The following is a 26064-nucleotide window of genomic DNA, read 5'->3' as shown; positions in this document are numbered from 1 at the left end:
AATGACTAATGACTGTCTTAATACCATCAGAGAATTGGATAATTCTTATTTCAAAGGTATGGATCGCCAGATTGCACTTGCCTTGATTTTTGCCAGTAGATGGATGCCGCCACCTGCAACTTGGGTCAAGGTGCCTACTTTTTGTAAACTTCGGTCCTTCTGGTCGATTGGCTTTGTAATCCTCTATCGTCAAGGTAAATTTATAGAGGCTGGTTGGCTGATACAACTGTATATTGAGGGATATAGTGAGATTAATTGGTGGATAGATGTCATTAATCACACTAATCCTAACTCATGCCAGTTGACAGTGAAAACTTGGAACAAGCAAACTGTACATCGTGTGCGGCAGCTGCGTCGGACGGAAGAGGCGTCCAGAGATCGTTACAGAAAATGTTAAAATTTCTGGGGTGCTACTCGTAGTCGGTGCTCTAGATATCAACAGTATCAAGTAACTGCCTCAGTTAGAGGGAAGATCAGGTGGAATGTGATGGAACACTTTTAGTGTGCAGCTGCACCTGATCACCCACCATCTTTGGGGTACAGCCTGTCAGCTGTGGGCCCCAACAGAAGATGGAAGGTGATCAGATGCAGTAGCACACCAAAAGTGTGCAATCACATTGCACTTGATCTTCCATGATGACTCTGGCTTGATTTTTAATAATAATAATAATAATCTGCAAATGTTATTCTAGATCTTCCTCCTATTAAGGGACCTGCATTAAACACAAAAACTTCTCTCTTCAAATGTGTCTAGGTACCCCTCCGAAAGTGGGAATGCACTAATCAAGAACAGCAAAAAGCAGGTAAATTGGCCATGTTCCTATCAATCAGACCGAAGGAGAAATAAAAAATTTGAAAAAAATATTACAAACAAAAATGATTACAGCATGCGAGCATTGATGGAAACTCATCTTCCAGCAAGCCTAGGTGGACATGCAACAAGTTTGCTTCTTCACATCAGGTGCCGGCTCCTGACCAGGAACAATGATCTTCGTTCCTTCGAGCAAAGAAGCATTGCCACCTCCCTCACCATCCTCGTTGGCTACAAGTGCTTTCTTACTAATAATCCTGTAGATCTCTGTCAATACAGTAAGAAATGCCGTTTCTACATTGATGGCCTCCAAAGCCGAGGTCTCCATGAAGAACAGGTTCTCTCTCTCCGCAAACTCCTTGGCGTCCTCAGTAGGGACAGCCCGCAGGCTTCCCAGGTCACACTTGTTACCGATCAGCATGATGACAATGTTTTTGGCGGCATGGCCTCGGAGTTCCTCAAGCCACCTAGCCACATGATCAAAAGACTGGCGCTTTGTCATGTCATACACTAGCATGGCTCCAACGGCACCTCTGTAGTAAGCACTTGTGACAGCCCGGTATCTGCACATGCAATATCAGCAATGAATGAGTTTTGTGATAGCACCACACAAAAGAAATTTTTGCATAACCGTTCTTTTCAACTTTTCTGATAATCTCCACTAGTCGTATTTTGTTAAAATGTAAACTTATATATATATATATAATATTTTTTCTTTTTCTGTATTTTTTCTTTTTCTGTTTTTTGTTTTTTGTCATCTAGTTCAATTTGAACTAGAATGACATAACTAGTCAAGTCTTGAGACTTGACTAGCAAGAGTCGTTGGACTCTAGTCTAACGGCTCTATTTAGAGCCGTTGGACTGAGTCCAACGACTCTATTGAGTCCCTCATTCTCTCCCTCTCTCATACTGTGTATATATAGGGGTACAGCCCCTCTTGTAATGTAAGTAAAATGCTTCTTAAGCATTGCTTTCTCCTTGTTCAATAAAAGAATATTTTTATTCCTTTTTGTTTCCTTTTATACCCTTTTTAAGGGTTATGCTTAATTAAATGTCTTGTTAAGACATCATTTCGAATCTCAGTTCGTGTTTGGAAGATCATCATCTCATTTCATGGTATCAGAGCTGCGGAAGTATTAGACCCTAAAGAAAAGCTGCATCGGTTTTCATGCCCGTTTGCAAAAGTGTTCGCCACTTGAAGAGAAGTGTTTTATCACTTCGTTGGGAAAGATTCCACATCTTATTGTATTGTATCTCTTTCTTTTTCTCACTTCTCTTCTTGTTTCTCTTCTATCCCTATTCTTTCTCTCTCCTTGTAATCGATGGATGACAATGATAAAGACACCATCATGTCTATGAAATTGAACGATACAAACTATGTAACATGGGTTTCAATCATGAAGCACCACATATGGGGAAAAGGCCTATGGGGGATTGTGGATGGTTCCGATTCGGAACCTAAGCTATCTTTTACTAAAAAGAAGGAAGATAAAGAGGTTCTTTATGTTTGTTTAGATGTATATATATATATATATATAACTGATAATATTGTGTTTCAATTATATTATATATTTTTTATTTCAGCTATTATAATATTATATTATATATATTTTGTGTTTGCATGTTTTATTTATATATATATTTCTGTGTGTGTAATTCATATATAATTTGTTTGACTGTTCTAAGTTATATTTATGGTTGACTGTTTCTAAGTTATGTTTCTAAGTGATATTTCTGGGTTATATAACTTATATTTCTAGTTGACTGTTTATGAGTTATATATACCTGTGTATGTAATTCATATATAATTTTTTTTCCTATTTTTTTCCCAGTTCACACACATGCACACAGACAGATGCTATGCGTGAGCATGCGCGCGCGCACACACACACACACACACACACACACACACACACACACACACATATATATATATATATATATATATGTTTCAGAGTTAGTTGTATGGTTTGTTGATTCAATTGTTCATTTATTCTTAAGTTTTTTTAGTAGGTTATTTAATATAATTGTTTTACAGTATTAGTATTCGACGACGTGTGTTTTGTCTATTGCTTATTGTTGATTGATTTTATGCTGTATACATGTTTGTTATTAATTTTTAGCAGTTTGTTTACAATTTTATATATTTTGTGTATTTTTTAAAAAAATTTAATTGGGGTACCGGTAGTCCGCCTAGCCTAGTCTTTTTAGGGCTCACCGCCTAGGATCCACCTACCGCCTTTGACAACTAAGTAGGCACCTTAGCTTGACCTTAACAGATCCTGAAGTGTCCACAGGGTATTGACGACATGATTTTTGTCATACTAATGGAAGTAAAGGATGTTAATCATGTAATAAAACCGAATAGAGGTATCGACTGGAAGGAGATGACAATGTAAGAAAAATAACAAGCTAAACCTTTATTGCTTTATAAGGATGTTCTCTACAATAACTCTAAGAAATTGCACTCCCCAATTCAAAAAAATTGCCACCAAGCAGGTTTCCAAAAATTGTTCAACCAGCAAACTCCCAGCATCAAATAGCACAGAGCTTTAGTTCATACATTGAATAAAATCTGATCCTTATCAAATATTAGCTTCGCCTAGCCAACCTACCAATAAAAATCGCTTAAGAGAAACAGAATCTCCAGGATCCTAATTAACCTTTAACTCCATCATGCTAGTGAAATACACAGTGGTTAAAACTAGTATATCAGACCCAAAAGATAAATACAAAGCTTCATAAACTACCGAAGCTGAGAAGATGGTTCTTCAAGAACGAGCTAAAGGGTACTTCTACTTCAGCTCTGGTATTCCTAATAAATCACTGTAGCAATGTGGAAATCACTTAAAGAGGCCGTGACAGAAAGTAATGCATAAGAAGCAAGAAGAAGACTGAGGCACCAATATTTTGCTTCGCAATCCATGTTAATGGAATGGTAACAGATAACAGCATTGTGTACAGGAGACAATAGAATGGAGAAAGATTAAAAGCCATAAAATCAGAGGAATCACCAAAACAATTGATCAGTGTTGTAAGTATCGTAGCATATCACACAATATGCTATATGTATCGTATCTATTAGGTGTCCCAATACGATACACACCTGTATCTCAACATGAGTGTTTATCTAACTGTACCGGGTGTACCTTACAATATGTATGGAAAAAATATATGCCCATATATCTTACAATACATCCCAATATGAGGCACATCTTATGATACACTAACTGCAATTTAAGTTGCAGTTATTTTGATTTTTGTTTAACATATAAGGCCCCTTGAGGCAAATTTAAGAGTGATTTGGGAGATTTCTTGCAAAAAAAAAAAGATGATGATAATCATGACTGATATTATCTAGATCAAGTTTGTTTGAATTTTAAAAAACTTGATTACGTACAAATTGTAAGTATTGAAAAACAATTTATGATATTGTATTTGTTTATGTAATCACATACTATTATAACTCTTGTGGCTTGTTAGCTTAGTTTCATTGTTATATATATATATATATATATATATATATATATATATATAGTTTGCATTTTTCTTGTAAGATATGCATGCCATTCATAGCATATAATTGTTTTGATATGTGATATTATAGTTTTATCTTATCAAATTCATCATTGTTTCTTGTGTTATGATTTTTTTTGAATTCTCCTGATTTTTTTGGACTTTTTAGATGTTTTAACTAAAACATATGATTTTTTACGATATGATACTTATCTTTGGTCCTGGCCGATATGGGTTATACAATTTTTACAACCTTGATTTTGAGTGTTGAGAAGTCTTCATCTTCTATGCCTACTATCAAAATTAGAGCATGCATCTTTTGCAATGTCTACATTTCATGTATCTTGTAATGGTTTTTGCAACAATGTTTGTTGAAGCTAGTGTCCACATTATCTGCCAATAGTTAATCCAATATCGCAGAACCTGGAGAATTTAAGAAAATAATAGGTTTGTCCACTTCTTTATGCCCTTTCTTTTCTCTTACCATTAGTGCCGAAAGAACTAAATTTGCCACATTTAATGAAATGCCTGCCTCTACTTCTAACTCTACCATGGCTAGATTTGTCTACAAAGTGACGCCCCTGGTCGTATAGTGATGTAGGCATGCAGCTCGTTTTCATGATTAGAGTGAGATTGGAACTCTCACTGGGCCCACAATTCTTCTTTTCTTTGGGGATTCATTTCACAAGGACACCAACAACAACAACAACAACAACAACTACGCCTTCATCCCAAAACAATTGGGGTCGGCGATATGAACCAAAAAAGAAAATCATTCTGGGTCTTCCACATGAATCCTTCTCCTCCAATCATTTTTATCCAATGTCATGTCCTCAGTGAGGTTCAAAGCATTCATATCCTTTCCTATCATCTCCATCCATGTCTTTCTAAGCCTACCCCGACCTCTTTTAACTAATATATTTTCCCATTTCTCCATCCTTCTAACTGGAGCATCATTAGGCCTTCGCCGAATATGTCCAAACCACCGCAAACGATTCTCTCTCATCTTATTTTCAATGGGTGCAACGCCTACCTTCTTACGTATCTCCTCGTTCTGAATCTTATCTTTTATTGTATTTCCACACATCCATACGCATTTCAGCTACACTCATTTTTTGAATATGATGTCTCTTGGCAGCCCAACATTCCGTACCATATAGTAAAGCGGGCCTAATAGTCGTCCTATAAAACTTTCCCATTAACCATCCTTCCGCTAATTTCTCTTAAATTCCTAAAAATGTGGACAAAAGTAGACCTCTGCCACTGTAACTCCATTAACCATCCATAGAGGTGTTAGCATAACTCCTGAAAATATGCATCAGCCCATAAGTTTTTCTTCTCCTATGCAGTCACGTGATTCACATTTTACTCCATTGAGAATTCAAATTTACCTAGTCAACCCAATGTTCATATGCATCCTCAATCTGAATTGCCGGTTGTTTATTTGACTGAGGAGTATCAATCTTAAGTGTGTCTTTTCCTAACAATGAGTGTTCGTTGCATGATCTGAAGGCAAAGAAAATATTTGTCAAGTGTATAAAAAGGAGAATATCGCCATATCAAACACAATATCTATCTCCCAGCGCATATACTTTACCTCCTATTTCAACGAAAATGAGACTTGGTGACATTGGCATTTTCAACTTTCATCACTCCCTTATATCCTATCATCTTCAATTATGTTCTATCATTCTGCTTGTTGTGGTGGCCCGAACAAAAGCTTCAAAGAAGTATCATGTGAGAGCTTAGATTCATCCAAATATTCAATTCTCCCTTCAGGTTTAAATACACTATTCACCTACATGTTTGGATCAGTTGAAACCTATGTCACAGGGATTCGGCCAGACAGGTGCCGCACCCGCGTCGACGCGACGCGATGCGGGTGCGGCACCGGGTGCGGTCAACCCGACCCTGGGTGCGTTGACCGCACCCAGGGTCATTTTGGTCCAATTTTTTGATTTTTTTTTTAAATTTGCCCTGTGAAATGGGCTGCGGAATTTTAAAAAAAAAAATTTGCTGACAGCTGACCGCGCAGCGTGACCTGCCCCTTGCTGGATTTTGATTTTGATTTTGGCCTTGATAGCTTCGGTCTCTTTAGAGTTGCCTATTCCCTGACGAGGACTTTCAGATTCTTCACCTCTCCCCACCCCTTGCTTGATCCCTGCAGGTAGTGATGAGAGAATGAAAGGATGGAACAACCAATGCCTGCTTGCTGTTGCTGCTCTTGTTTTATAAAGGGGGCACTAGTATCCACAACATCTGACGAGCTTTGTTGGCATCCCATGCTATTTCTGCCTCCAAACAATGAATTCGCAGCGTTGGTTAACTTGGAAATGATGATCCATCTTCCTCAAAAATTAAAACCAAAATTCAAGAGCCTTTTGAAGTCTTTATCCTTCAACCATCCAGATCTTTCTTCGTCAAGGATTTTCTCTCTCCATAATAAATGATAATGGTGGTGGTAGCCTTGGTGGCTATTAGTATTCACTTTTCTCTTGACGAGATGGGTGCTCTAGCCGTAGCCTGGTGTAGACCTCTCTTTTCCACATGTCAAATCCAATAAATTTCTTTTAGCTGTCATCCAGAGTCCAGACTGGAGATCTGAGATGGGTGCTCTAGCCGTAGCCTGGTGTAGACCTCTCTTTTCCACATGTCAAATCCAATAAATTTCTTTTAGCTGTCATCCAGAGTCTAGACTGGAGATCTGTGTGCAACTGTATATAAAATGAAATTTGAAGAACCCTAGGCAGTGGCGTGGCAGTGGCAGTGGAGTCGTAGGCCTCGTGAAGACTCTCTCTCCAACAAACCACATCAAACCTTTCGCTTATATTTTTTTTCGTGAAGACCAGGGAGTTTCAGACATGATTGAATCATGACAGTTAGCAGAACGCAGCAGGCTGGGTCGATCAGATTGCCAATCCTTTCGGTTCATCAATTTTGTCCCGTTGCGCCAAAGTACACAACAAGCAGAACGTGGGTTACAAGTCTTCAAACAAACACACCAGCAAAAAAAAAAAACTGGTTATTATATATATATATATATATATATATATATATATATATATATATATTTTTTTTTTTGCCGCACCCCCACACCCAAGTTTTTTGGAAGTGCCGCATCCCCACACCCGCACCCATGTGACATAGGTTGAAACAATTCTGTAACTTGCTGTAGTGTACCCCAACAGTCATGAAAGAATGAAATTAGAAATGCATTATGAAAAAACACAACACATATATATATATATATATATATATATATATATATATATATATATATATATATATATATATATCTGACTGACATGAAAATGGAGAAGAAAGAATTAACTTGAATATTTACAGAGAAGTAACTCTGCTGGATCTAGAACATGGAAAGAACAGCTATATAGTCCACTCTATTGTAGAACATGGTTCACACGAAAGTACTCACATTGAGAAAAATGTTACAAAACTGCTTCATGACTTGAACTATTTTGATTAAACAGTAAGTTCAAAATAAACCCAACCATTGGGTCAACCTGGACAACCATGTGCATGTGCCCGTGTGTGTTTACGAACAATAATGCAGGCAATTTTTTGGAGAGGCAGTTATTTGTGAGGACATCAGAAGAAATGTCTTTCTTAGGATCTTGGCAACTTTAAAGAAGGAAAATTGAAAAAGAAGAAAAAGGAAGATTTGATGCTTTCTGCAATAATATAATATTAGGGAAATCCTTAAACCTTTTAAACACAATGAAGTAGACAAATTTATCATTTAAACTGGAACTTTTTTTATGATAATCCTGCAGTACATAGCAAATGGCAGATATTTTCTGGATTAACCATAGAATAGCTTAAATATCATTTTGTGAAAAGCTTCCAACAATGTTGCAATGTTTTGAATGTGTGTGTATATGTATGTGTGTGCATGTGTCTACATGCACATGCACCAAACGAAGACCGTCAAGTGGTCTACACTTCACTCCACAGGTATGCACCTCTCCTTTCTGGTCCTGCTTGTGAACTGATAGAAGTCGCATCAGGTTAGAGGCCTATAGAGTCTTATACCTGGGTGCAGATCAGTGGAAGTTGGTAGCACCACTGATAAATAAAGATGGAATAATCTGTATAACCTAAATAAAAGCCATAGAGGTGATTGGTGAATCATGCAGTCTGTATAAGAGTTTAAGAGATTCTTATAAAATGGATTTGTTTACTATTTTCTTAGTTATTTCTCAAGCAAATAAAAACCAAAAAGATAAGATTAAATAAGTGAAAAGGAAAACATAATTACATATTCAGGATTTGACCATCTCGCAACAACCAGTTCACCTGTATATGTCGAAATGTTCATTTAAGACAGTTCACAATGTTTTCTCAAACCAGGGGAAGGATTGTGTTCATGACCTTGTTTGCAGTTGACCATTCAATCAGCCCAGCCAGGTCAAGTCAAACACTTTGCTTTTAAGTCTTCAAAAGTATAGTTACATACACTGTTAACAAAAGAAGATCCAGTACTCTGCTCAATGAAATGCATGCCATACATCCATTTATGAGAACCCCCTCCCCAATGAATGGATGTGTCACATCCAGTGATTGGACCGAGTACCTTGCAATGTAGAAGGGTACTCAGTCCATGGTTTTAAAACTCGTTGACTCATCACTCGGCTCGTCCTTGAGTGACCCGTGACTCAGCCGGGTCATGTTAACTTTATATTTTATATAAAATATATAAATATATGTATATACTACGTATATTTTATAGTATTTTATCAATATATTATATATAATATGCATTATATGATATTTTATAATATATTTAATGTATAATTTTATTAATATACGTATAACCATATTTTTATATATAATATACATATATTTATATTATATTTCATATAATATATGTAATTATATATAAAATATATTATATATGTATATATATGCATGACTCGCCCATGACTTGCTCATGACTCGGCCAGGTCAACTCAGTGACTCGACCCGGTCAACTCGGTAACTCGGCCGAGTTTTGTACAAAACAAGTTTGTACTCGTTTTTGACATAGTGACTGGGCAATCCTGGCCGAGTCAACCAAGTCACTGGGTTGACCCAGCGAGTTTTTAAACTATGACTCAGTCCATTCGCTAGATCTCCCTTCGCTGTTACCCTTGAACATCCACATAATAAAATGGTCCAATTTTTCTTCATGGGTAATTTAACATTCCCTTTCTTTGGCAATCTATAAATTGACAATCTTCCAGATGAAGAACAGAAAGCCTTATATGGGGGCTCTCTTATCAGGTAATCCAAAACAAGAAAAATTAAATAATACCATGATTACAAATTTTAACAACTCAATGCAGAGATCAATGTCATATACGATCCTTAAATTATTCATAGTGACATTAATGTTGCTTTAAATGATAATGACCAATATTTTTGACACACATTAGATCCACAAACAGACCCTGGAAATTCAAACCTCCTTACTTTTTCATGCTTATTTGAATTATCAAACACTGAATTTGGTTAAGAAAATATTTTCTTTTCAGTTTTCCATTCAAAGCACCCAGTGTTAACGGTATCAAATAAATACCAGACCTACATCAAAGCCTCATTCCACATAGCTTCCAACAATCACAGCAAATGAAGTCACCTTTAAACTTCTCATATATTTCTGCCAACATTCCAAACAGGCTGTCGTCCACTTATCACCTTTAAACATGTGCCGGTCTGCCAAACAAACTCCAAGAAATATTTTAAATTTTCTGGATAGAAGACCGGCATTCAGAAATCTTTCTGGCTACCACTCCGAGAATGGAGCATTTCAGCACATTGTTAGACTGGGCCATGTGCATGAGAAATACTTAACCCTTGTCGAAATGATAACACAAGACCAAGAAAGGGCTCACACATTAACCAACCATAGAAAATATTGGCTGTACTCAATTGCACTTTGCTCTCTGGTAGAAACCAAAGTTTTTCGAGAAAGAGGGAGTGGGCGAGAGCTCTTGGGGGGTGGCCCTCCCTTAAGGCTTTTTCTCCCTCTTTCCTTGAGAGAGAAGAGGTTGCTCATGCTCATGTCCATGTTACAGAATCCCTTTCTCATGATGGACATCTGATGAAGGTTAAATCGTGGGTTCAGATTGTTGGTGCACCTTTGATCCCCCCTCCCAATAGAGATCTGACTCCTCCTTTGGATAACAAAGGTATGAAATCTAATTCACATACCACAACAGTTTTGAGGGAAAAAAGAGATGTTTCTCCTTTTCTTTGGTATGTAAGTGGGACTCGAGGCCAATGGAACGTGACTTTGAACTATTGAAGTTATGGAAACTTTATTCCAATCTATATTTCTCATATTTGCCAAGTTTTTGGTGGTTTTCGAGGAACGTGAAGATTTATTATTTGTGCTCTCTAGAGGCCTTTGGGTTGTGGCTGGTAGGACTCTCTTAATGGAGACTTGGGATGGGTCTGGCCATCCTAAGTTTCATGGTCTTAAATCCTTACTAGTTTCGTTCCGTGAGCATTGTTTACCTCCCGCCTTATGGGTTCATGATGTATACTGGTTGATAGCAGTCTTTGGAGGCTAAGTTGATCTCTGTTGATGATTGAACTAGAGCAGAGGTGAGATATGATTATGCAAGATTACTTCTTGAATTTCCAGTCAACATGGAGATGATGGATCAGATTCCTATTCATCTTGGTGAGGAGTTTATAAATGATCTTAAGATTGAATTTGAGTCATCTACTTGTATCTGCTCATTTTGTCAAGTTCGATCACATGGAGCAGATAACTGTTCTAGGAAAAGTGATGCAGTCGGGAGGATTGGCTGTTACGCTGTTGTTGTCGACTGATGAAGGCACGACCCTCACGGTCATGCGTTGTGCAGAAAAGGAGAGAATGCTCAACGTGAATGATGGGCCTTAAACTTTATTTGATAATAAAACCCAATGAACAATGTAAATAAATATAGAATGACAGGGAACGAACAATGAAATGAAAATAAAATAGGGAAAAGGGGCACGGCTGGAAGGAAAGACAATTCTGAAAATAAACAAAGAGAGGCTACTGCTAATCTTCAAAGTTCTCTGTCTTCCGCACGCAACCCTAGAGGGGATTTTAAAGGCCCCATCTGGATCCGGGTCTCGGGTCCAGTCCCGGCCCCGAGACAATCTTCATTTGCTGTATGGGTCTGGGTCCGTCCTGCCCTGCATCATTCTCCCCTGGTTGGAAAGAAGTCGGCTCTGACGACTTGTTGTCTCCACAGTAAGCATTTAGATCAGACACATTAAATGTAGGAGAAAGGTGCCAATTTTCAGACAGCCAAAGGAGGTAAGATCGGTCAAATAGGCCCGCTAGTCGGGGAAACCCGGTCTCCTTGGTGGGAAGGAGAACTATCTTATGACCCTTAAAGACAAATGTGTACGTGTTCCTACGACCATCATGGATGGTCTTACGGTCAAACTGCCAGGGATGTCCCAAAAAGATGTGACACACGCTCATAGGGGCCACATCACACCACACTTCATCATGGTAATGCTCCCCCATGAAAAACCAAACTAGACAACGCAGGGTGATGGATACCTCATTCCCTTTCTTGAACCATGCCATTTTATAAGGTTGGGACAATTTTTCCGTTTTTAGGTTCAAGGTGGATACGACACTCTCGGACACCATATTCTCGCACGCCCTGGTATCAATGATAACATCACATGCGCGCCCCTCAAAGTTACACCGGGTTTTAAAAATATTATTTTACAACCATTTTGTCGGTGCTGACTCTCGGGATGTGGTCAAAACATGACAGATGGTTAACAAATTTTCGATGTTGCCATCAAACTCTATGACTTTCATCTCGTCATCTCCCGCAACAAGCGACTCAGCCTCGCCCTCACTATCGGATGTTGATTCAACAATGCCCTCTGCCAGATTGGTGTTCCTACTCACGGTGGGACACTTGGACGCAATATGACCTAACTCTTGACACCTAAAACAATGAACGGTGGACTCACTGGGCTTACCTTTGGATCAGGTGTGGTACGCGGGTCCAGACTAATCAGGTTTGCTAGGGCCGACTCCAGGGGTAGACTTTGCGTCTTCTTTCCTAGATAGGGATGGCAGTGGACCGGAGGAAAGCGGGGCCCCGCCTCGCCCCGTTTGGACTGGGGATGAAGGGTATGAAACGGGGATGGAGGCGGGGACGAAGATTAAAATCCATCCTTGTCCGAGGGTGGAGGCGGGGATGGACGTGCACTTTTCCCCGCCCGCCCCGTCCCCGCCACGATCCCCGCCTCATCCCCGCCCCGACCACTTTTCCCCGCAATATCCCCGCCCCGCCTCGCCTCATCCCCGTTTGAACCGGGGATAGAGGACATGAAACGGGGATGAAGGCGGGGATGAAGGATAAAATCCATTCCCCGTCGGGATAGAGGCGGGGGTGGAGGATAAAATCTTGAGGCAGGGCGGGGGTGGAGACCTTGTCCCCCGCCCTGCCCCGCCCCACTGTCATCCCTATTCATAGGGGAGCTCGCTCCCCTAGTTGGGAAACTCGACTTAGGTTGACTGGACTGATCACTACGAGGTGTCCTATGTTCCTGCCTCCTTTTCAATTTCTCCTCCACATTCATGGTATAACTATTCGCCTGATCTAATGACTCGACTGTGATACAATTGAAGTCGTCAAAAATAGCAGGACGGAGACCAAAAATATACCTCATGACCTGCTGGCGGGCGGTCTCCTCGATCTGCACTCGTAGGGAAAGACGATGAAACTCAGCGGTGTACTCTGCCATAGTATTGGTGCCTTGACGCAGGGTCAGGTACTCCTTGTAGGCCCTCTCAGCGTGATCTGACTGCACGAACTTAGATTGCATCAACCTCTGCATCTCTTCCCAAGTCCGTACGTGTTCTAATCTCTGCTGCTCCCTCGACCTCTGCAGCTCAACCCACCATGTTTGTACTAGGCCTCTCAACCGGGTAGAGGCTAGGGAGACACGACAGTACTCGATGACATTGTGGTAGTCGAAGAAGAACTGGACGACATATGACCAATCGAAGAACTGCTCCTCATTGAACCGACCTGCGAACTCTGAAAGCTCCAACTTCACCCCATACGTGGAGGGGAGCTCTGGTGCTCTCTGCTGTCGGGCCTCCACCATTTCTGCAGGATGCTCGTTCTAGAAGGTGTCATCATCCCACACTACTTCATCTCTGTGGTCTTGTTCGCCTGGCTGCTGGGGTTGGCGAATTTCGACGACCTGTTGTCGGCGCTCTGGTTGCGCCAGTCCCTGCTGAATCTGCCTCAGTCTGGCTAGCCCGTGGGCGGGAGCCATCTGAGGTCGGCGTTGTGGTACCGGTATGACAGGGGGTCCAAGGTAAGGGGGATGGGGCTGCCAGGTCTGGGCTCTAGGTGGGTACAAGTCTGGGTTATGGGTTGGATTAGGGTAGGGGCAGTGGATTGGGTTTGGTACGGGATTCTGGATCTGGGTTGGGTTAAAGGCTTGGGCCTGGTAAGGGTACTGGGTTTGGGTACTGGGCTCTGATACCATTTGATGCAGTCAGGAGGATTGGCTGTTACGCTGTTGTTGTCGACTGATGAAGGCACGACCCTCATGATCGTGCGTTGTGCAGAAAAGGAGAGAATGCCCAACGTGAATGATGGACCTTAAACTTTATTTGATAATAAAATCCAATGAACAATGTAAATAAATGTAGAATGACAGAGAACGAACAATGAAATGAAAATAAAATAGGGAAAAGGGGCACGACTGGAAGGAAAAACAATTCTGAAAATAAACAAAGAGAGGTTGCTGCTAATCTTCAAAGTTCTTTGTCTTCCACACGCTACCCTAGAGGGGATTTAAAGGCCCCATCTGGATCCGGATCTCGGGTCTGGTCCCGACCCCGAGACAATCTCCATTTGCTGTATGGGTCTGGGTCCATCCTGCCCTGCATCAAAAAGTGTTGGTGAAGGAGGCAACGAGAAATCTGGTGATCGAAAAGATTGGCAAACAGTGAAAAGAAAAAAGGGTTCCAAAATCTGGGAAAGATTATGTGCCCAATGCTTCTCGTGCTCAGCTAGAGCATGATAATACTGCTCCGAAAGTTGATGCCAAGGCTGATTCACAAGTTGATGGAAATTGTTCCTCTCAAGGTAAGGGTGCTTCAGATAAAAGATTTTCAGCTCTAATTAACTTAGAGATTCAGGAGGATCTCTTGTTCAATAACAACAGTCCTAGAGTTAATCCACTTGTTAATGATGAAAGCCTTAATTGCCTTAGAGTTTCTGATAACTCTAATATTGATTCAGTTTTGGGATTGGCTGTGGAAGAGAAGTCAGAAGTTAGATTATCATCCCAACCTAAATTTGCAGAGTTAGTGAATGAAATTAATACTTCAGATGGGCATGATTGTGAATCTGATGTTCAGATCAAGGACAGATTAGGCATACAAATTCAAGATGAGAATTCAGGTGATTAGTTGCTTAATGAGGAAGTTCTTGTACAAGGGTTACAAGCTTTTCAGGACTCTTCCACGGAGACTCCTATACCTGTTGAGGAGGAGAGTTCTGATAAGACTATTCTGGAGGAGTCCATAAAGGATTTGCAATTGGATGGTGCTGTCAGAGGTTGTTCCTGGTGAGTCTGCAAAGTTGGATGTGATTAACGATGTGAATTGTGAAAGCATCTAGTGTTAATGAGGAAACTAATCGCAAGCCTGTTAGGATTACTAAAAATGAGCTGGTGGATATGTTACCTATTTTAAAATCTGTTTCCAAGGAAATTTCAGATTTTGAGGGAGGAAAGGCACCTAATGAGGGAATTTTATCTCAAGGAGGTAACTTCAGTGAGAAGAGTAAGGAGACTACTAATGTGGGCAGCAAGGATTCTTTACTAAAACGTGGTTTTTTATCTCCAACATCTAAAACTTCTCAAAAAAAAATCTGTCATCCAAAGAAATCTTCTCAGCATAACATTTTGGGGATACATGTTTTGGGTCTTGGGATCAATCAATCTGAGATCCAGATCTGTTCCAAAAAATGGATAATATGTTTTCTACTGTACGACTTGCTGTACAAACTTATTGATGCACAGCAATCATTCTTTGATATCCAATGGGGTTTTATCTCTAATGAATTATTTGTATCCATGAATTAGCTTCCTATTTAGGAAGATCAATGTAATTTGAACCTTTCATTAATGAACTGGTAAGGGTCTGCCTAACCCCAGCTTGCCTATCAAAAAAAAACAAAAAAAGAAACCAAAGTTTTTCACAATTTCATCATCTTTTGCAAATCAAGCCCTACAGATATTTTCTACATGGTTTGATTATGTAAGCAAGTCTCTTAAGAGATGAAAAAATCAATGGTCAATACTGTGTTCAAGTTTTCCAATTAAAAGAATGATGCTTTTACATCAAAGGAACTTGATCCAAAGTGTGATTATTAATAAACAAACCATGCCGAACACACCTGCAGGGTTAGATTGATCAGATGAAGCTCAGACCGATGAATTCCTACTAGAGAGTGTAGCCATACTTTTTTCTTTAATTAAAAAACAAAGACACTATAATAATAATAATAATAACAACAACAACAACAACAACAACATGGTTGGATCCGCAGTGAGTCAACTCGCGCCTTGGACAAAACATATAGGATCAGCACCTTACCAAGTCAACAAAAAGGATCTTACTTGGTAATAGCCAAGAATCAGCTGAGTCTCTTGCTAACTCAGCTGACTCAGCAGTCACAAATCACGCATGACTGGGATGAGTTTGAAAAAAATCATCTAGAATTGGCCCAAAATATGTCCATCTGTAGCTGAGTCGGCCAAGTTATGTGGCTAAGATGATGGCCAATTCAGTCAACATAACATTACACAAAAAAAAGTAAGAGTTACGAGAGAGGATGGTCAAAAACTCAAACCCCCTTCCCTCTCTTGTCTTCAACTCCTCATTCCTCTCAACCCTGTGCATCTGTCATGGTGTAACCGATGAGGTTTCGCCAAGGGAGCTCTCCCTCCCTCGAGTTTGATCACTCAGGGAGTCAGGAGTGAGGACTCTCCAATTGGAATAGCACATCGTGGAGGTTGGATCTACACAATGAGGAAGGAAACAAGGAAACGAGGAGCACCCAGCCACCCATTTTGTAATGATTCAGGTACAAGGAATCAGGTGAGAAGTTGTGTGTGTGTGTGTGTGTGAAGCTGAAACTGTGAAAGTGTGAATTTTGAGCTGCTTTATTATCTTGGTGTCTCCTTTTTCTCATAGAAATTTCAAATTTTCAGTTGTTCTATGCAATGGCTGATGGCTAACTTTTGATACACTCATGAAGTTATATTGGATATCTTATAGTTGTGGAGCTCTCTTGGATATCTTTAATTGGTGGAATATGCATTTGTGCATTATGTTAAATGATTGAATCAAAGAAATAGCAATGTCATTGTTTTCTGAAAAAGTTTATTTATTTCTAGTATCCTAATTGGATGATTGATTATCTTTTGCTTGTAGCGAATAATTAATATCTCGTAACTGGTAAATGGTTTGCTATTGATTTTTCACAATACACTTGATAAACATTATTTTCTCTGCAATTTGAATTGGCATTGTATTTTTGTTTTTTCTTGGAATTTAATACTTTTGAATTTCTTGATCCTTTCTGTAACGCCCCAAAATCGTGGACTTGAAACCTTTTATGAAAAAGGTTGAAAGCTTTGAAATCAATCATTTATCAGAGTTTAAAACAGAAGTTCAGCGGAAGATCAGGTTCAAAACAGCAAGTCCCTAGACCTTGGGCGCATTACAACACAAAAGCAGACTACCCCCTTACAAACCGATTTCAGTTCAAATATATATTTTATTGAAATGAAATGAAGAACCAAGTTTTAGTAATACAGTTTTAGAAATCCAGAGTTTAAATCAGAAGAGATGCTTTCAAAGAAACTTTATACCACATCTATCAAAAGTGTCCCCAGGAGCGCAACGTCAGGAAAGGGCATTGCCTTGAATGCATCGCGTCATCGTGCCATCGCAAGCTGTCTCAACCTGTTCACCACCTGCCCATGAAAATTGATCAGTCTCACAACAGACTAGTAGGGGTGCAAAGGACAAGAAGGAACAAAGGCTGCAATAAGCAAGATAAACGCTAGCTCAAGCAGGAACAAGCAAGACTAGCAAATCTAATCAAACATGCTATAGAGTAAGCAAGGCTCTAGTAAGGCAAACAGCTACGTACAAGAGTAAGAAGGATTATGGTGCTAAACAAACAACTATAGCAATCCCACAGATATAATAGGTGAAGAGTAACTAACTCTATTCACCAGTCAAGCAAAGCAATTGCATAAGACAGGTATTCATAACAACACTCGTACTATATACAAGTACCATTATATGGTTCAGTCTATCGGCCCGTAGCTATGATAGGCAAACATGTAGCAGTTATATCACAACATGCAACAACTAGCATAATGCTAGTATTATAAGTAATTGACTAGTATGAGAAGCTAGTCATTACTTAGCAGAACTACACAAGCAGTTTAACCAACAAGGGTAATGCCTCGACAGACGTACCTAGCTCAACGAGTAGCATACCTAACTACCGAGCTAACAAGCAAGCAAGCAATGCACGTCACAACATGTGTATCTCATGATCATGCGTATAAGTTATATCTTGTCTCATTATTGAACAGGCCGTTGTGGGTACGCACAAGGCAAAACGTAGAAACAACCGAGATCGATTCGGGGGTCTATTATGCTATGTATTTTTTTATAACCCGAATGACTGACTGAGTCCTCTTCCTAAGGGGACGGTCTGTGACCAAGAGAGTAAATCCCCAAAGGCCAAAACAAAGACCCAATGGATGCGCATCTGTACTTCTGCAGAAGTGGCCCAAAGGATTTCCCCTAACCTCCGATGACTGGGGAAGGTCGGATCTTTGCCCGAGATTGCCATTAATGACTGTCCATCGGAGTTTTGTACCATCCATCCTCTCTCTTGATGAACCATCCCGAATGAGCACGACGAAGGATTTCTTAACCGCCATCCCATTGTCATGCTCTGGTCTTTCAATCCAATCGAGCATGTTGCATGTGAAGGCGCATGATTATTATTTAGGTGAGTTATACGCGCCATTGCGCGTTCGAGGCAAGCACACAATTCTCATCCTATAAACTGCAGTATGCATCGTACCTATTCAAATGTACAATCACGATGAAAAGGGGTCAATCCATAGTGAGGGCAGAAACATCACTCTTGTGATCTCAAACACATACCATTGCATGTTTGAGGCAGACATAGACCTCTCATCCTACTCATCGTAGTACGCAACGTACCTGTTCAAAAGTACAACCACGATGAGAGGGGTATGGATCTCTCGCAGGAAATCTCAACACTTTTGCTTTACAGAAGTCTACAATGAACTCATTCCAGTTCCAATTGATCGTGCTCGGGTCCTTTAGACAATCGCAAGCAATCTGCCTATTAGGCGAAATCAATATAACAGGATTAACTTAATGTGTCAATACACGCTTAGAGGTTACTATAGACCTCTCGTCCTGCTCTTCGTAGTCCAAACATATCGTACGGAACTAAAGGTACAACTACAAGAGGAAGAACATGGATCCCTCATAAGAGATCCAACAATACCTTCACGAAGGAAGGCGCTACAATCATGGTTGAACCAGAAAGCCTAGAAACTAGGTCTCGCATCAGAGGCAAGGTAACGTCGATCTAGCGATGGCGCAAGTACCTCGCTAGGGTCCCTGCCCTACTCATGCGTAGGTCAATCTGAGTTGTATCAGATAGGCGAACTAAGGTTATAACACACCTATCCCAAATACATCGATTTAGGAGATTCAGTTGCTATCACTGCTTTACAAAGTTATATATCCTTGAAAGTAGGTTCACACCTAAGACGATGTCTTTGGAGAACCGAAGTGCATAAGTGTGTGTCGTAGCTTGTAAGACAAGTGAAACGATATACACTATGCACTCGAAGTTGCACTCAGGGAGTGCAAGCTGACAAGAGGCAAACTCATGCACATACTAATACAAAGGCAAATCGAGGGGCAAGACTCGTTGGACGAAACTGCACTACGAGAGTAGAACGCTAGAACTACACACGAGGTATGAGATCATACCTCGATCATCGTAACACACAAGCAGGCGACTACGTAAGCAACTCGTGAGGTAGGAGATCCTATACTGACTACGCAAGTGTAAAGGATAACTCACGAGGTATGGGGGTTGCACTTCGATCAAACGATAGGCGAAAGCAAGTAAAGAAACATGCGACAGGAATAGAATACATGCACGAAGGGCAACAACAAGGTAAGGACGATCACATGCAAAAGGTAAGTGCAAGAGCAAGCACGACAGCACAAGAAGGTAAAGTACGAAAAGTAAAGCAGAAGCAAGGCCATGGTGCAAAGCGCGGGGCAACAAGTAAATGCAAGAAAGTAAAGTGCAAGAACGTAAAAGAGGACCAGGATTACATCCTGGAGAACAAGGCAGACATAAGCAAGTAAACGTCAGGGCGCAAAGCGCGGGGCAGCAGAAAAGTAAAGTGCGAGAAAGTAAAAAGGACAAGGATCGCGAAACCGCGTCCTTGAGTTAAAAGACAGAAAATGTAAAGACAGGAATGAAAAGCCTAGGCACATATAGCGCGGCGACGACAGAAAGGAAAGTGCGAGAAAGTAAAGAGGACAAGGATCGCGAAACCGCGTCCTTGAAGGTAAAGACATACGTATATATAGTATACATATACATATATCATCCCCTTTTAGTTATCTTTTCTTATTTTAGCATTTATCAGTTCATTGTCCTTTCACGCAAGAATCCCCTACCTTAAGGGGTTGCGGGTTCTCGTACGCATGCAGCGTAGGCAAGCAAGAGCTCGAGCCACAGAGGGCGAGCTAGATCCACCGTTCAACCTGGAGAGCTTAGAACGTTAGCATATGTCGAAGATAAACAAGAAGCAACAAGGCAACCAGGCCTCCTGCCTGCAGAAGGCAGATACAAGAACTCTGCATCCTGCAGACAAGGGTGCCAGAGGTAGGGGCCTCAGCCCTGCTTGGCAACAACAGCAGAGGCAGGGAGCAGGAGCTCCCTGTCTGCTAGCACAAGGAAAGGCAGGGGAGTGAGCAGAAGCTCCCTACCACAACAAGGCAGGGGGGAACACCCCCTGTCAGAACACGAGACAGGGGCGCAGCCCCCTGCCGGCAACAAGAACAAGGCAAGGGGGCAAAGCCCCTTGCCGGAGAACAACAGAGATGCAGGGGGCAAGCCCCTGCTCGAAAAACAGGAAAGCAGGGGGGCTTCGCCCCCTGCTGGCACAATGCAGGAGGACAGAGCCCCCAGCCGAGGAGCAACAGAAGAGCAGGGGGGAGGGGGCTCCGCCCCCTGCTGGGACATCAAGAACAGGGGGAAACTCGCCCCCTGCCCAAGAGCACAAAAAAGGGACAGGGGGGAGGAACCCCCTGTCGAAAGGCGAATGGCAGGGGGACAAAGCCCCCTACCGACAAAAGGAATGGCAAGGGGGCAGAGCCCCCTGCCGGCACAACAAGGGCAGGGGGAAAGCGGATTCCCCCCTGCCAGCACAACAAGGGCAGGGGGAAAGCGGATTCCCCCCTGTCGACCCAGCAAGAACAGGGGGAAACGGAATCCCCCTGCGAAAAAGCGGCGACGACAGGGGGCTCGGTCCCCCTGTCGATCGACTCACAGAGGAAGGCAGGGGAGGGGTTAACCCCCCTACCGACAAGAGGTGTCGACAGGGGCTCAGCCCCCCCTTGTCGACCTATCCTGCACAAAGGAGAAAGAGAGGGGAGGGTTTACCTCCGAAAACGGCAGCAACAGGGGAGTCGTCGGGGGCTGGAAGGTCGTCAGCACAGGCTCCAAGGAGATCGAGGAAGACGATGGCGACGGCATCAAGACCTTCTTCGTCAGGCAAAAGGGGACGAAGGAAGGAAAGGAGGTTCTCGGGGTCACCGGCGCGCGCCCTCGGACTGGCAGAGGGAGCCGGAGAAGAGAGGAGACGAGTGGCGACCGAAGGCGAGTCGCCAGCGCTCGGCGACTGCAGGGAGGATCGTTGGTCGTCGTCGGCTGAGGATGTCGGCTGCGAGTCGTCGGCGGCTGAAGGGGAGACAGTGCAGAGGTCGGAGGCACGATCGGCAGCTGCTCGGGTTGCTGGTGGCTCCAGGGGAAGCGGCGGAAGCGAAGAGGTGGCAGTGTGCTCGAAGGTCGTCGGCGCTGGATGGCAGGTCGTCGGAGGTCACCGCCCTCACAACCAAGAGGGGGAAGAAACGTGGTCGTCGGCGGGGGATCGCTGGAGCTTGCATCGTCAGGAAGCCAGCCATACAGAGAGGTGGCCGGACGGAGCTGCTCGCCGGCGTCTCCAGTCGCCGGCGGCAGTGCGAGGGGGACGGAGCAGAGGAGAGAGAAGGGGAGAGGGGTTCTGCCCCTCGCCCGAGACGCCTGTGACTTTTAAAGTCACAGGCTTCTCGAACGATCGAGAAGTCGGGTCCGAGTTCGGGCTCGGGTCCAGCTCGGATCCGGGTCCGAAACGGCGGACCGACCGTGACACGTGCAGGGCACGTGTCTGACACGTGTCCGACACAGATTTTTTTTCACGGGCTTTACACTTTCTAAGATACCGATATGTGAAATGAGGTATGCTCTTTCTCTTGCATAGTTTTCTAGAGATAAGGCATGCGAAAGTGTTCAAAGTACAGTGTTGAATATATAATGCTTATTTACAAAATGATGGTTAACAATTGAATTTCGTCACTAGAAAGAATTACTATTAATTCATTTATATAATCTATTTTATTTCATTTTTTAAGTTCTTGCTTAGCATTCTAAATTTTGCCTTGATTATGAATGCAGTAAGTCAACTAATGATATATTGATTATCATCAATGTATGATGTTATATCTTAGATGTTCTTATGTTGGAAATAGAAAAATATGAATGAAATTTAGCAAAATTTTGTTTTAAATCTCTATGAATTGGGTTTAGGACATTAAGTTATTCGATTTTGAGAGTGAAATTATTATGTATATGTATATCATGAATTCTTAATAAATTAAATAAAAAAACATTACTTGCCTGAGTCACCAAGTCACGTGGCCGATCCAAGATTGAACTCTGAGAATGTCAACCATGACTAGTAGTAGTAGTAGAAATTTGAACGTAACTGGCTAAGGTATAAAGATTTTACATATAACCACTTGTACTATAAAAAATTACAAATAGGTGCCTAACTTATCTAAAAACTGGTGTCTTTATTCACTGCTGTTAATTTAACTATGATCAATAGTTCCTAATAACTAACAAAAATGACTCTCTCTCTCTCTCATGTTACCAGCCGTCCAAATCAAATTTGAGAGCCCGTACATCCTAGCGCATTTTCTTCCTCTTGGTGGAGAGGGAGAGTCATAGACGTGCCTGCCTGGTTATGCAGCTTCACATTTTCCTTCTTTCTATTTCTTTTTCCCCTTGCCTCTTCGCATTCCAAAGCCAACACCTATTATGCTATGCTGTGGAGCTTTACTGATCCTGACAACATCTTGCAGTGTTGGGAGTCCATGCACATGAACCTCTGCACTTGGCTCCACATCACCTACAATCTGGATAATTACCTCACTGGGATGATCTTCATGTGCGGAATCATATCTAATGATGGGTTTCTGTTGATTTGGTCATGGTGGGTGTGTTTGATGGGTATGCGTACACTCTGTTTTAGTTTTTATGGGTGGGGTCATTTTTTTAAATATTAGTTGATTCTTTGGGTCGTAATATGCTTGTTCTATTGTGTGGGCAGTGGCCGTTTGTTCTCTTCCTATGGTGGTCACTCGTTTCCATATCTTAGAGGAGCATCTACAGATTAGGATTTGATGAACGAATGATTAAAAGTCTAGGTTTTTCATGCAAGTCTTGATTTTGTTCTATGAATTAAATCAGGAAAGGAAATCCATCTCTTTTGCAATGAGAAATGGTGAAGGACAAAACAGTAATTCTACTAACGAATTAGCGTTTTAGGTAGGCTAACTTGATAGGTATTAACCTGAGGGGGAATGAAAACCTCCCCACTAAGAAACATTTATTGGATTTTCGGTGTTTTTTTCCGAAATTCTGACCACAGATGTGATCTATGTGCTTGTTTTTATAGGAATCAGTTCCTGGAGCATTTGATTCCCATGCATGGATATGATTTTATAAAGCTTCAAAAAACAATGGCCTACAATTTCATAATTTTTTTAGGCTCCAAATACCATTTTTTTCAACCAAAATGCATGAACGAAGTGTTGATTTCTAGTAAATCAATAATGCTGAACGCATCTGTAAGGTCAGAATTTCGAAAAAAACACCAAAAATCCGATAAATGTTTCTTATTGGGTAGGTTTGGGAGGTTTTCTATTGGGTAGGTTTTCATTTCCGTTTATCTGAGCATCTATTTGAGCAATATTTAGATAAGTGAGGTGTCTATCTGTAACTTTTGATAATACAAGCGGTTAAATGTAAAATCTTCATAAATTCCTCATACCTTAGTGGGTTATATGTAAATTTCTATAACAACAACAATAATAACTTGAATATATATAACCTGATGAATCCCAACGTTTATAAGAATGAAAAATTACATGACCAATAATTTATCGTAAAATCATCGAGACCATTGTCCTTTCATTCCCTTCTCTTCTTGGATCAATATGCACCAGAGTCCGCTTCTTGAAGCCTAACGAATTCCAATGAATTGCAAATTACATGGCCAGTGTTATATTGTAAAATTATCGAATATAATATTATATTTCCTTTTTCTAGTACATTTCTGAAATCCTAATTATGGTTAGACAGGTTTCCCAACAATAGAAATGAAAGACTCCCAAGTTCCACCCAAAACACTAAAAACGAACTCAGATCCGAATTCGAAGATGCGAAAGAGAAATTAAACAAAATTATGAAAAAAAGCAGGAATTCAGAGAGAGAGAGTGAGAGAGGCACCTCTCCTGGCCGGCGGTATCCCAAATCTGGGCCTTGACGATCTTGTGGTCGATGGTGAGGGTCCTGGTCTGAAACTCGACGCCGATCGTTGCCTTGGAATCGAGGCTGAACTCGTTGCGGGCGAAACGCGCGAGCAGCTGCGACTTCCCCACCGCCGAGTCGCCTATCAGCACCACCTTGAACACGTAGTCGATCTTCTGGTTGAAATCCCCATACAGGTTCGACATATTCCCCCACCCCTCCACCACAGAACCCAGAAACCCAAGCAAGAATCAGAAAAACAAACAAACGCCAGAAATCCTTTTCCTCGGAATTCTTCTTCTTCTCCCCGAATTCTTCAGATCGAGGAAAATGGACCTTCGGGTCTCTCTCTCATCAGGGCCGCCGGGGTTTCCTCTGTTCTCCTTTTCCGCGGAATTCTTTTTCTCTTTCGGAAAAGGAAAGGTTTGGACGATCACGGGGAGAGTCAAAGGAGCTTGGGAGCACGACGACGACGCCACGTCAGCACGAGACTGACGGACCCTGCGGACGAAAACGAACGGCTTCCTCCCTCCGTCATGGGTCCCCCGAATCGGGGGTAGGCTCACACCGACTCGGTAATCGGATCGTAGGATAAAGGGGTCGGACCTATGTGTATCCAGTGTCAAGGGATCGGATATGACTCGATCCAGAACCGTACCAGATCCTCAGGGTTTGGTTACAAAGAATGGGGTTTGATTAACTGCCCGGGACCGGGTCAAAGCTATGAGGTCCGATTATTAAATAGGTCAGGTATGGTTTATAAAAGTTTATACCAAACCTGAGTTCGACCGAGTTTCGAATAGGATCCACAATGTAAACAACTTAAAAAATATTATTTTACTGAGTATGGACTGGGTCGTTTATGTAATTCTTATCGGATCGGGCTATGTTTTTCTTATGAAAATTTGGTCAGACTCGAATCCAGATCCAATACCCACATCACTTAGCAGGGTCTGACCCATTTTAGCTGGTTTGGACCCACCCATTTTAGTGAGGGTTCCCATATGTCAGGACCCCGCTAAAATATCCAGCTGCTTCTAGTCCTCAGGAAGATTGACATGATTGATCTGGGTTTGGGTCCAATTACGTTTGCAGCTTACCGGTCCCAAACTGTACGCATCAGTAAGGGGTCAGCATTTGTTGAGTCCAGGAAAGGCTCAGTTAGGGAAACTAATGGGTCAGATACAGCCTGGATCATCAAAATTTTAGCAAGAATTCAAACATGAATCTGGATTCAAATAAGATCGGATCCAATAAGGTCGCTTTTGAGTCCAAATTTGATATGGTAATACCATATCCAGATAAAAAAGAAGAAGTTCAAGAACAAGACATGTAAAAAGCATCCGTGGATTGCACTACATCTGCATATGAGTACGGATCCAACAGAAAGCATTAGTCTGAGTCCGAATCAAAATCCAGAAAAAGATCTGATTGCATAAGTCCAAGTCCAATCCAAGTACACATTTGGACCATACTGCGAGATCCATATCTGAGAATAATGTATCAGATTTGTGTCAGAAGTTCACTCGTAGAACCTTGGGCAAAAGCCAGGCCTGACTGGGCCTGTCCTTGTTTTCATCAGGCCCAGATGTAGGCTCAGTCCAACTCGATCCCCAATCCCAAAATGGGAGACGAAATATCGAGAGGCCATTAAACTACCCGATCCACTTTACACCCCAAGTATGAAAGCCACCATAAACATCGCCAGTAGGCAGGTTAGGTTGGCCGGGTCAT

General features: G+C 41.7%; 1 protein-coding gene across 1 annotated transcript; it reads right to left on the bottom strand.

The window, feature by feature from the left end:
• Positions 1–676: 676 nt before the first annotated feature.
• LOC149827953 (ras-related protein RABA4d-like) lies at positions 677–24685 on the bottom strand. Its single transcript, XM_090019743.1, has 2 exons — positions 24310–24685; positions 677–1374 (listed from the first exon to the last, which is right to left on the bottom strand). The coding sequence occupies exons 1-2, from the start codon at positions 24534–24536 to the stop codon at positions 924–926; spliced, it is 678 nt and encodes a 225-aa protein (XP_089875869.1). The 5' UTR covers positions 24537–24685; the 3' UTR covers positions 677–923.
• Positions 24686–26064: the final 1379 nt, after the last annotated feature.

This window comes from Nuphar pumila, chromosome 10, assembly GCF_984573655.1.
Source record: "Nuphar pumila chromosome 10, dmNupPumi1.hap1.1, whole genome shotgun sequence".
NCBI lineage: Eukaryota > Viridiplantae > Streptophyta > Magnoliopsida > Nymphaeales > Nymphaeaceae > Nuphar > Nuphar pumila.
This window is presented reverse-complemented; position numbering and strand designations above follow the sequence as displayed.